General features: G+C 35.6%; 1 protein-coding gene across 1 annotated transcript; it reads left to right on the forward strand.

Moving 5' to 3' along the window:
* Positions 1–2,832: 2,832 nt before the first annotated feature.
* On the forward strand, positions 2,833–7,827 carry LOC116205586 (splicing factor 3B subunit 2). Its single transcript, XM_031538218.1, has 18 exons — positions 2,833–3,188; positions 3,489–3,608; positions 3,685–3,810; positions 3,929–3,991; positions 4,078–4,185; positions 4,795–4,872; positions 5,012–5,104; positions 5,257–5,343; positions 5,434–5,535; positions 5,650–5,769; positions 5,877–5,939; positions 6,117–6,256; positions 6,427–6,508; positions 6,604–6,662; positions 6,753–6,804; positions 6,904–6,995; positions 7,076–7,145; positions 7,440–7,827. The coding sequence occupies exons 1-18, from the start codon at positions 2,949–2,951 to the stop codon at positions 7,509–7,511; spliced, it is 1,767 nt and encodes a 588-aa protein (XP_031394078.1). The 5' UTR covers positions 2,833–2,948; the 3' UTR covers positions 7,512–7,827.
* The last annotated feature ends 5,808 nt before the right edge of the window (positions 7,828–13,635 follow it).

Below are 13,635 nucleotides of genomic sequence, written 5' to 3' on the forward strand. Positions count from 1 at the left end.
ACAAGTTACCAAAAAAATATTTTGGATCAACCTGAAATATTTATGAAACCTTTTGGACTACCGGTACAATTAACCCTATAAATAAAATAAATTTATTAAAACATAATAAAAAATAAACAAAAACGTAACAATCATGATAATACGGAATGCGAAAAAAATTCTTTTTCATAGAAAGCTAGTGAAGAATACCACAAATCTATGTCTATAATTTTTTTAAAAAATATAAAACTATATTTTCTTAAAAAACTAAAAAAACTGAGAAATTATATTTAACAACAGAGTGTGCGAAAGCCATGTGTCCCGTCCACCATGTTTTTTCTCTCATATATATTGGTCATAAAGTCCGTGCATTACATGGAATAGAACATGAAACAATGCGTAAAAGCAATATAAGATTAAGAAACTACTAATCGACAATTAAAAAATAATTTCGGCAACTCATCTTCAAGAGCCGTGATTAATAATTAACGCTCAATAGCAAGCGTACATAAGTTGATGATGAAGACTAACAATTTTCATAGAGAACTCAAGAACCAGTGTCAAAAAAAAATGAAAAAGAAAAATGAAATGGGTAGGTTTCGATTTTCATATTTAGGACTCTAAATTAGAAGTAGAAAAAAATAACAAAAAAAAAATGAACAACCCATGACAAATGGTAAAATTACTTTTTGGAAGCTTGTGCCTAGTAATTACCAATACTTTTTGAGTGTTCACATTTATGTGTTTTACTTTCTATTCATAGCAAATCATATAAAATTCTATTTTAAAAAATATGATATAGTTTGCTTTTATAGTAACAAATATGAATGGTACCTGTAAAATATATTATCTAATTTGCCTTTTGAAAAGGAAATATGATTTTCATATATATATATATATATTATAAAATATGATCGAATTTATTTTTTGAAAAATAATAGAATTTTATGTGATTTACCTTCTATAAAAAATATGATATAATTGTGTTTTAAAAAGAAAATATAGTAAAATAATTAAAAAATGTATTAATGGTCTCAAAATTTGTAGTCTTTATTTTATCTTATACTATTATTTAAGCGAGAATCTGATGTGATAACCGCTCTAATTTTTTTCTATAGCTTAATCTTATTGTTAAACCCCACTCTTGTTTGTTCTCCTATTTTGTGATACAAAAAGAATCCCTAAAAATTCGGCTGCTTTCTTTCCATTTAAAAGAAAAACTCCACTTTTACTTAATTACTTATAATACAACTACCAAAATATCCATAAAAATAAATCATAATTCTCATAAATTTAGCAAATTTTCCGTGAAAATCAAAATTGAGATTGGATAAGAATACGGAAGCAATTGTACACACGCATAAATAATTAATAAGATCACATAACACCATCCTTAATACGGATAAAAAATTTATAAATTAAAATCATGTTTGTTTTGTGCATAATGCGGGTCAATTACTATAGTCCATTATAATCTGTCTATATATATTATAAATATATAGATATAGATATATATAGTCACTAGAGAAAATAGAATATACAGAGCACAATATTAAAAGAAAAAGGAAATTCTATATATTTCGTCCTCTACTTTTACTCATTTTTCTATTTTCATCATTTTCCTATTTTCTTTTTTATTTTCGTTCTATACCTTTAATTGCTTTTCTATATTTATCATTCCGTTAACTTCTACGTCAACTTTGCTGAGTTAGCTTCCCATGGGTTCTCCATCGGTGATACTTTATAAACTTCGATTTGCTTCACTTTAACCAGATCAAGTAATTGATAGTGTTAGAGTGAAATTGGTTCAAATATAAACCCCTTTTTTTGGTAGATGGACGGCGTAATCTTAGAAAAACTAGCAGCTTAATTCATGACATTTCATCTCTGCAAAGAATTTATGTTAAATCTAAAATGCAAGAAAAGGTTATCACCAAAAAAATTTTGAAAGCCAGAAAAGAAAAAAAAAATCGATGAATAAAGAAAGAAGAATATTATGAACAACAGTTCTTCGCCTTTGTCGTTGAGTTTAAACAAATCAAATTTCAAATCAATAGAAGTCTAATTAAAATTAACTTACACAATTATCAAATTAACAAAAACCTAACTTAATCATGTAAATTGCTAATTCGCTTCGGTATTCTCCTTTCACTGCCTAGTGTCATTTCATTGAAACATATTGGCTTTTAAAGCGTATTTATCCCATAGATAAATTAGTTCCAAGAAGATTTGTGCGATTGTAAAATTCAAATCTACACCCTCTATTCAATCTTTATCATATTCATCTCATTCATTCTTATGTCACACATTCTCCCTCGTTATTTATTAATTCCGATATTTTTCCAATCTGAGTTCCTGTAAGTTTTAGAACGCTTTGTGTTAGACCTCATACGATAAACAATAGAAGGAGAAGGTGAATGTAGTAAAGTTGGATTCCTTTGTTACTTTGGCTTAATTTCGGGAGGAAAAGAAAATATTGTGATGTTGTCCATGTTCTTTTTCATTCTTCAATTCTCTTTATTTTTTTAATTTTTTGGCTTTTTTATTTTAATAAAATAAAAAATTTGTTGATGTGTCATATATGTTGCATCCACAATGATCCAACCCAACCTTTTTAACTGTATAGTTAACGGAAGGACAAAAATAGAAAAGCAATGAAAAGTATAAGACGAAAGTATAAAAGAAAATAGGAAAGTGAGTAAAAGTGGAGGACTAAATGTGTAGTTTTTTAAAAGAAAACTAGAAAATATAGAGAGGCTTAGAGAGGGTTCTTTAACCGACCTTACCGGGTATAGCCGGTTGGTCTAAACAAAAAAATAAAAAAAAATATATATATATATATGTATATACGTAATATACATAAAAGGCGAAAAATGAACAATTGATTGCAAGTGGAAAGATCCGATTAATCGGCCTCATCCCCTGACGAACAAACCCTCGAATCTGCCCGAGGAAAAGCCCCGACGACGATGACCGCCGAGCTGATGCCGCCCCCGCCGGCGCTGCTCGAGAACGGCGGGGTGTCTAACGGATCCTTGAGCAACCACGTTAGCACCGATGCCAAGAAGTCCCGGGAGAGCGAGAGACGCCGCCGCCGGCGGAAGCAAAAGAAGAACAAGGCATCTCAGGCTCCGGACGCTGCTGGTGCAGACAGCGATGCCGCCACTGAAGGCGAGGCTGACGGGAAGGAGGACACGGTCCCTCAAGAGGTAATTGCTGCCTTTCCAACGCACGTGAAATTATAGGGTTTTTTTTTTTACCCCCCCAAGTAAAGCGGGTATTGAGTATGGTAAGGATGCTTGCATAGAGGTTTTCCTGATCGTGATGGGAAATCACTTGAGCGAAATGGAAAGTGCCGATTAATTTACTTAGGAAACTTGTATTTTCGTGATGTCTTCTGAAGTCTATGCTCAGATTTTGAAGTTCGTTTGCAATTTCAATTGCTGAAGGACCTTGAATACATTTTTTGTATCATTCACGTGTTGATGCTAGATTTTCTGGTATTGTAGATTATGGAGAAAGTAGAGGTGGAGTATGTACCCGAGAAACCCGATTTGGAAGATGGATTGGATGAAGAGTTCAGGAAGATCTTCGAGAAATTTAGCTTTGGTGAAACAGTTGGGTCACAGGTAAATGCCTCCCCTGTTTACCAGATGGAAGTTCGGATTGCTATTAGACTGACTTACTGATATCTTGCCTGTCCAGGAAACTGAGGATAAGAAGGATGATGCTGAAAATGCTGCAACGAAAAACAAGGATGATTCCGATTCAGAAGAGGAAGAACAAAACAACGAACAAAAAGAGAAAGGCGTATCGAATAAAAAGAAAAAGGTAATGGTTCTTCCACTGGTGTTATCAATTGTTCTTATTAACTATGTTGATTATTCTTGCATCTCTCTTACTGCAATGCATATTCTTGCGGCTAATTCTGTATTACTTGTGTTTTCAGCTCCAAAGAAGGATGAAGATTGCTGAACTGAAACAGATTTGTTCAAGACCTGATGTTGTGGAGGTATCTGCAGGTTCTTCTTATTGGAAAATTTTGTTCCTCTGTTTTTTGATAGCTATCATTGCTTAATCAATTTATATTAATTTCAGATATGGGATGCGAATGCGGCCGATCCTAAGTTGCTGGTCTTTCTGAAATCATATCGCAATACTGTTCCTGTTCCTAGGCATTGGTCCCAGAAGAGAAAGTTCTTGCAGGTTATTATTCTCTTTCTAAAACTTATTTGTATACAGTAATATGCTACCATGCTCTTGCATGTTTGAACGCCATCATATGAAAACTATAGGAAGAGGGTGAGGGAACATATAGTTGATGAGGTTTCTCTTATATGTATATATCTGATTCTTGCAGGGTGTCAGCCGTGACTGTTATGGAGCTATAACTGGTAGGTCTGAAATGGGGTTTTAGATTTTTTTTCATCAATGTGACTGGTGATTGCTGGGGAAGAAAGGTTGCTCTGATGGCATGGGAACCCATTTAAGACCATTTGGCCTTACTTTCCATTCCTGTGGCAATGCTATACTTCTTTGTATTTAGTCATGACGAGGGGAAAAAACTATGGTCGTAGGTTGGGATGTAGGATTCTAGAGAGCGGTGTACTCTGTGGAATGGAGTGAAGCTTTTGGATATTTTTCACGATAAATCTTGGGGATTACTTCATGATCTGCTGATTTGCTCTGATTTGCATTTTCAGATGCCCTTCTGCTGTGCTTTATGGGCTGGTCGAGTTCATTTTTGTTTATAATCGTAGACCTGATCTTATATAAATGTGATTTTGCTGCTAATCGGGTAGTGTATTTTTGCAGGGAAAGCGTGGTATCGAGAAACAGCCATTCCAGCTCCCCGATTTTATTGCTGCAACTGGGATTGAAAAAATAAGACAGGTGAAGATAAAAAAATCTGCAACTTTTATTCCCCGTAATAGGAAAAAAAGGAAACTATATGGACTTGTCCCTGTTGATTGAGCTCATTATATGTACTTTTTATTAGGTCTCTGTTCATTTTGATCTCTGATTTTTGCAGGCGTACATTGAGAAAGAGGATAGTAAGAAGTTGAAACAAAAGCAGCGTGAGAGAATGCAGCCTAAAATGGGGAAAATGGATATTGACTATCAGGTTTTTCCCTTTTCCTCTTTGCTATCTCCTGTGGGTTTTCTTTGTTATCTTAAATTGGTAATGTGGACCTTTGTTGTTCTTCATTCTTGATTTATTGTGGCATGTTGAGACACATTTCTGTCTTCATCTCAGAAGATTCTCCTGTTTTTTAGGTACTCCATGATGCATTTTTCAAGTACCAGACGAAGCCAAAGTTGACGTCTCATGGTGATCTATATTTTGAAGGGAAAGAATTTGAGGTAATTTGTTGTATTTTATATGATTACAATCTTATTCTGCATTTGTATTATATAATTTCTTTTCCTCATCTGATTTTATGTTTTGAACAGGTAAAACTAAGAGAGATGAAGCCAGGCATGCTATCACAAGAGCTAAAGGAGGCCCTTGGAATGCCAGAAGGTGCTCCTCCTCCATGGCTGATCAATATGCAGGTTGGAATGCTTTTGATCTGTTTCTTTCTTTGTTTTGGCTTTTCCTTCATTTATGCAATCTGTTTTCAATTTTCCTCCTAAGCCTATTCTAATTTTTTTCCCCTTTTCCCTCAGAGATACGGTCCTCCCCCATCATATCCCCAGCTGAAAATTCCTGGGCTTAATGCTCCTATTCCGCTAGGAGCTAGCTTTGGTTACCATCCTGGTGGTTGGGGCAAGCCTCCTGTTGATGAAGTAAGTTCCGTTATGCTTCATACACATAGTTGTAAGTGTTTGTTTTCGAGTTTTAGTATATGCTAGTTGTTTCTGACTTGGCGTGTTTTTTATTTGTACCTGAATAGTATGGACGCCCTTTGTATGGGGATGTTTTTGGAGTTCAGCAGCAAGAGCAGCCAAATTATGAGGTGCTTATCATTCCTTTCAATAGTCTGGCTTTTGAAAGCAAGATAATATAGGCCCTGTGCAGATTTGCTTTAAACAAATTAAATAATTAAAGTCAAGTTGATGCAATCTTTTCTTTGAGTATTTCAGGGTGCATGTATTGACTATTTCCAACTTTTTGCATTGAATGGCTAATGCAGGAAGAGCCCATTGATAAGACCAATCACTGGGGTGACTTGGAAGAGGAGGAGGAGGAGGAAGCGGAAGAGGAGATTGAGGAAGAGGAGCCTGAAGAAGAGGATCTGGAAGCTGGTATTCAGTCTGTAGATAGTCTTTCGAGGTATCGGGCTTCCTCTGTTTCTTTTACACGTCCATTCTTAATTCAAGTTGGTCATTGATTTCTGGTGTTGGTTTTTTGTATTGGCCCAATTTGCATATCCGCCCACAGGTTGGTTGAATGTTTGCTCTGCTAATTCTAATGCGGTATTTATTCCCTTTCTTCCCTGTCAGCACTCCCACTGGAGTTGAGACACCTGATGTTATCGACCTTCGTAAGCAGCAGAGGAAGGAGGCTGATAGACCTCTGTACACTGTAAGTGATGAGCTATCGTCAAATTTGTTCATTAATTTTGTTTTGTTGGTCTTTTAAGTTGCTGTTCCATTGATCCTATGTGTGCTTGTATGCAGGTTCTTGAAGAGAAAGAAGAGAAAATTGCTCCTGGAACTTTACTTGGAACAGCTCACACGTATGAGCCTTCCCCATCCCAGAACATCTTTCTAACTGTAGTTATTAAAATCCGTAGAATTTTGTGTTTAATTTTATTCTCTGTCTGCAGTTATGTGGTTAATCCTGGAGCTGGCGCCCAGGATAAGACAGGAGCCAAAAGGGTAAGGATGTGGTGGCACTCGAAGCTCCTGTTTTGTTGTTATCTACATTATCTTTTTTTCTCCCCAGTGAAGTTGACCGTTTTAGTTGTTATTCTTCAGGTTGATCTGCTTAGAGGACAAAAGGCGGATAAAGTTGATGTTACTTTGCAGCCAGAAGAATTGGAAGTTATGGACAATGTTTTGGCTGCGAAGTGAGTACCAGTAACTCTTTCATGTGCGTCTACTTATTTATTTATAAGGTGCTTTGGGTTTCTAACTGTCATATTGATAGGTATGAGGGGGCCCGGGAGGAAGAGAAGTTGCGGAGCCAGCGGGAAGATTTCAGCGACATGGTTGCTGAGGTTTGTCTTCTCTCTGCTTTAGTATTATCTCAAGTAGTTTTGTGACGAGAGGAAATGTCTGAAACCTAGCAGTGGGCAGACAGTGGTAAAGGGATCATGTTAGATCTGTGGTATAAAGGGTAGTCCTTAACTTCTGCATACGCACTGTGGAAACAATATGTAGGCGATTCCTCAGTATCGTTTCCCTCTCCCTTGTCTGTCTCTAAATATATAATATTCAGTCCGGTATGATTGTGAAATTATCCACTGGGTTTCAACTGATGGTTGATGATATGTTTGTGGTCTTTGATGCAGAACGCGAATAAGAGAAAGCGGAAGATGCAGGAAAAGGAGGGGAAATCCAAGAAAAAGGACTTCAAGTTTTGAAGTGGTTCTTTGTCCCTGCCATGTTTGTTGAAGCTGTCATCTAACTTCTAGGCTTTTGTAATGCTATTGTTAGAAGCTTATTTTTGGACCTTAGTATCCCATCTACTATGCCGGAAGACCCCATGCATGAAGTGGTGGGTTAGTTGTTAGCGGATGTAAAAGAGTTGAAGGTTATCTTGTAGGATTGGATTTTCTTTCCTGGCCGGGAGGCATCACTTTTTATCAGAAAGAAGCGGTGATCATTCTCCGGGGCCTTGTGCTACAAAATGCGATTTTATTCACCGAAATTAAAAACAACAGCTATGATTGATTTGCAGAGGCAAAATTGGCCAAGGAATGTGTTGGAACACCGGCCTTTATTCTCACTGGAAACATTGACAAAATATCAAGAGTGATCTTGATGGCAGTAAAGCGGGCCTGAGAGCTGCTGAGCTGAGTGGAAATACATTCCAGAGAAAAGCATCGAGTCTTTCCTTGAAATTCGTCATTAGTCAGTCTGTCATTTCCATTTGGAACTGAAGATGAAGAAAAATTCTTCATTGGTAATAAATGGTTATGCGAGAGGAAATCTGATTTTTGATGCTGAAATCTTAGGTCTCTATTCTTGCAGAAACGGATTAAGAGGGTCATTGTCCAGCTAATCATCATAATTAAATATCGTTACTCTATAGCACTGGCATTGGTCTCTATTCTTCGAATCAAAGAGAAGATTGGGGGGGGGGGGGGGGGGGGGGGGGGGGGGGGGGGGGGGGGGGGGGGGGGGGGGGGGGGGGGGGGGGGGGGGGGGGGGGGGCGGCGGCGGGGGCGGGCTGGGGTTGCGGTGTGCGGTGTGCTCGAACCCTGATTCTCGAGCGGTGATGGCCCAGGATCGAGATGGCCCTAATCATCCTGGCGGCCACTGCTGTGTTCCAACCAACCCGCCCCCCACCCAACCCCCCCCCCCCCCCCCCCCCCCCCCCCCCCCCCCCCCCGAGCCGGAAAAATCGGAAATGAGACCTAATTCAAAAGTTGAAAAACGGTATAGTTTTTATTAAAAATTATTATAAAAATTAAAAAAACTCAAAATAAAAGAGAAAATTGGATCTTATCATAAAACATCTTTAAAAATTAAAGTAAAATCAATTTTTTAATAAAAGTAATATAAAAATTCAAAAAATTAAGAAAAATTCATTCAGACACTGAGTATTCTGAAAGCGTTTGGCCGAGTTCATCACAGCTCCTCTTTATATTATAGGTATATATATATATAGATAAGGTCTACTCGATGCATTAAATTACGTGCCGATTCTACTTATGTACCTGTTTTTTTTACCCGTGTGTTGCACGAGTAATTTTTTTGTGGAGATTTGTTGGACTTTTTGTCTTTAGATGTAAGATTACAGTTCTTCTTTTCCCGATGGAGAATTTTTATGTTTTTAAAATTAATTATAGTTTCATTTTGAATAAAGTAGTTTCCATAAATTATATGTACCAAAAAATACAGGTCATTACGTCGTCATTTTATGCATACATAATTAATTTGTTATATATGATATAAATTTTATTTGTTATAATAAATTTTTCAACATAAAGTTAAAATTATAGGAGATTTGTATTGCAATAGTCTAATAATATATTGAACTTTGTACTTATAAGTTTTAGTTCGTTTATAAATTGTATAGTTAACTTATCACTTGAAGATTAATTTTTTACAACTAAAATTTTCCAAATTGAAGGTAAAAATACCTACATAAACTAATTCAAGTAACATTTCGTTTCTTTTTTTAAAAAAATTTTTTGAATACAGATAAAAATTTTATATTGAGGGCAAAAATACTTAGATAAATAAATTCAAGTAAAGTTTCTTTCGAGTTTAATTATTTTAAATTAAATTAAGTCTAAATTAGATATAGAAGTAATTATTATTTAGATATTGACCTTTCTAACCCTATATCAGTAAATATTTACCTTTTTAACCTTATTTATTGCATAGAGATTATTGACATTTCTAACCATATTTATTATAGGGGATACAACTTTATATACATATACTAGCTTATGCATGGGTTTTAGCTTGAGTGCATATTTTAATGATAATTTTAAAAATTTGACATCCCGATTAAAATGTTTAATATGAGATATCTTTCTAAAGTAAAACTTTTCAAGTGCTAGTAAAAACAAATTAAAGACAATTCAAAGTAACAATTATAATATCAAATATTATTTTCTTTAATATTATCTATATATGTATATCGATTAAAATTATTAAACATTTTGATAAATAAACTCTTAATCAATATAAATTTGTCATTTCAATCTAATTTAATGGAGTGAGAGTGGAGTACACATATAAATCTATGTTATTTATAAATATGTAGATCTATAGACGATAATTTATTTTTTGATAATTATTTACTAAAAGTGAATTAATATATATTTATAATTGCATCTCTATTTATTTGCATTTAATTCATGTACATATGTCATTAAGATAGTACTTATTTTCTTTTAAATTGTATTTTTAATCTTGAATATTATTTAAATATTTACATTTATGACCTTATACTATTTAAAAAATTACTTTTCCACCCCTATTTATTGTTGGGATACAACTTTATATATATATATAGAGAGAGAGAGAGAGAGAGAGAGAGACTTATAGATTATATAGATTATGTAGATTAAAAGGGATAATTGCGCCATATAACCTAACGTTTGAAGGAATTTTTAGTTTTAGCTCAAACTTGATTTTTTACCTGAGATATCCTAACGTTGACGTGTTGGTTTCATATCTATCCCGATGCTAATTTTCCATCCAAAATTGACGGAATTGCACACGTGGCACGTTAATTTTGTAACAAGATTTAGAATAGATGTGAAATTAACGTGCCACGTGTGCAATTTCGTCAATTTTGGACGGAAAATTAGCATCGGGATAGATGTAAAACCAACACGTCAACGTTGTGATATCTCAAGTAAAAAATCAAGTTTGGACTAGGATTAAAAATTCCTTCAAACGTTAGGCTATATGACGCAATTAACTGAGGTTAAAATGACTTCATAGTGCAGGACCCGTGAGTTCCCGCAGTACAGGGGAAGTTGTTGCGAAGATTATGGACCCGAACATTACCACTATAGATCCAATGAACAAGATGCACCCCAGAAATTCTCAAGGTTTGGGATTCTACTTAAGCTTATCTTTGAACGTGTAAAATAAGGATGTATTTTACTTCAGATGATGAGACTAAAATTTGAGAGCAGGGTATCGATTTTGTGATAGTACAGAAAGCGCTTTTCATGATGAAATGAAAAAGATGGAAGCAGGAAGCTCGAGCGTAAACTCAACTTTTTATTCACCACCTCATGTAAAGGAAAAAGCTAAGCGTAAACTCGACTTTCGAAAGCCAGTTTGGGAGTGGAGATGGATCAGATAGACTCGGCCATCGGAAGGCTGGATCAAGCTTGATACTGTGCCTCCCGTGGCAACCCCAGTCTCTCAAGTGCGGGTGGTCTTATTCAAGATGCAGATGGTAAGTGGATGTATGGGTTTGTTCATAATATTGGGGATAGAGGATGGTCTAGAGATGGCCTGATTGTTCGGGTTCGGACAAGTTATAGCTGAAGTGGATTCAGACTTAGCTCGTCGTCAGATTATTCAGAATGATGAAGTTTCCCCGCATATTCCCCATCGGTTTCCTCTATTTGAGCAATATTTCGAATGGACTGGTCAGTGCAAGTGACATATTCTTATCGAGAGGGCAATTCTTGTACTAATTGGCTTGCACGTAAGCTGCTGGAGCTGCAGCAAGGAATTTACCACTTTCGCTTACCACCCGAAGGGATCCGTGACCTTCTATTAAGAGATATTATTGTGGCCTCTTTACCATTGTGTTAATTTAGTTTAGTTTGGCTTAGGCCCCTTGTTCACTGAAAAAAAAAGGTAGCTATGAAAAAAAAAACAAAAAAGAAAGAAAACAACGTAAAAGATGCCTGATTTTCAGTAGGAATTAATTTAAAATCCGATTGTCTCCGAAATTTAATTGGACAACCCTCAATAGGTAGCCTAACTTTTCGTAATCATCAAGTTTCTGTTTGGCTGCTGTAATTTTGTATGCGTGGTTGGCACAATTAAAATGCTGGGGGCAATTGTAACATATTTTTCTCATTTATGTTTTAATCAAGGGAGTTGTATTGATGTAATAACTAATAAGTATGTTCGAACAACCAATTTTTTTTTGTTGAAACATGTTCAGATAGTTCATTCCGTACATTCTATTCAATTATCGGATCCGAGGAGCTGAGCAGAGGTGGCCCAAGCAGTGCAATTAGCCCGATGAAGGCTCAGCAAGGGCTCGCAAGCCCATCGCTGGGCTCACCCTGGGATCTCAACTTCGGGCGTGCTTGGTTTTCGGGCATTGCCGCTGGTGGAGATGCGGAGGAGGTGATGGAAAATTAATTGGACAGCTGAGGTAGAAGCTCTGATTCCTTGCAACGGAGAAAAAATAAGCAATACCGTTTCGTTTTTGGAAAAAAAATAATAATTTGTACTTCACTCCATTCTTTATCTTTTATCTCTCATTTGATAATAAATCATCATTATAATTTTTTTAACTATTATTAAAACCATTTTTTAATAACAAATTTCTCACCTCTACTTTTTTTTCCTCATTTAATAATAATTTTTCACATTTATTTTTTCATAACCATTATTACAATCAATTTTTTAATCCATCCATCGATTCACTTTTTCGAAATGTATGAGACATCTCAGTCATACAAGTAAAGAAATCTATTCATTGATAAGAAAAAGAAAAAATGTGAACGGTGATTGGATTGATGATAAAATAAAATCTTGAATCGCGAACAGTGATTCGATTGATGATAAAGAAAGAGAATTCTTGGTTCAGTTTTCTATCTTAACGACGGAAAAAAGGATTGATCAAATTTTATTGAGTTTCACTCATAGTGATCATTTATCAAAGAATGATTATGGTTATCAAATGATTGAATAACTGTGAGCAATTTACTTACGATACTTAGTTGTCATTCATAAAAAGTATCTAATGAATTATGAGTTCAATACATCGATAAATTTCTCTATATATTTTTATCCATATTAGACTGGACTGAGTAAAATTTTAATTCCGAAACCAAACCTATCCATCTGCAATAATGCATGCATTCAATGTTTGCCAATCAAATTTTATGTACTCATATCTATCTATGCTTCTTTTTATCTCTTTATCGGGATCGATCCTCCAGCCAATTTCCGAACCAAATTGAGTCGCATGCATGCCACGTGACTTTCGTGAAGGGGCAAAAAAGTAATTTAATCAAGCAAACTCTGGCGCCCATGTTGGTTCCTATAATGGCGGAGCTGATTCCTCACTCGTTGCAATTTTCCCAAGAAAGGGCTTCTTTGTCTTGCACCCACTGCCGACACCGACACCGACACCGACACCACTGCTCGCCACGCGGCGCCCATCCATCACGGCGCTTAGGGGTAACTTTAAAGGGACGTCCGCACCCAATCACAGCCTCCTCGAGCTTCTCCGTTTCGACCAATGACATTGCAACCTTAAAAAGGAAAAAGAAAAAAAAGGTCAAAAAAATAAAAAAAAATGGAACAAAAGAGCGTGAAAGTGGGTCCCACCCAAACCCGCGGTCTCTTTCAATGTCGCGTTCTTACAAAATGCCCTTCTTCGCTTCTCCCAGATCTGCGAAGAGGCATTTATCTATCTTGTCTTCTCCACCCACATAAAAAAATATCGAATTTTTCCGGTCGAAAATGGAAAATACTAATTAATTAATCACTTTATAGCCTGTTATTTCTTTTTTCTCGGTGTGGATTACCCGATGATATGTCTACCCATTATAGAGATTTAAATCGGATCGATCTGCTAAAAGTTATAGGCTTGTTAATTACGTGTTATTCGAGAATTTAATAGACTCCACTACTTGATAATCAAAAACTCAACCGACTTGACTAATTTAGATTCTAGCTGGATTGATTCGTTAAGAGGTATAGCATAGTCAGTTGACTAATCTAAAAATAAATAAATTTTTTTCGATAGGCATAAAAAAAAAATTTAGATCAATGAAAAATTGAAAATATATATTCGGACCTGGCAAGACCGAGAAGGCA

This window comes from Punica granatum, chromosome 4 (genome assembly GCF_007655135.1).
Source record: "Punica granatum isolate Tunisia-2019 chromosome 4, ASM765513v2, whole genome shotgun sequence".
Lineage (NCBI taxonomy): Eukaryota > Viridiplantae > Streptophyta > Magnoliopsida > Myrtales > Lythraceae > Punica > Punica granatum.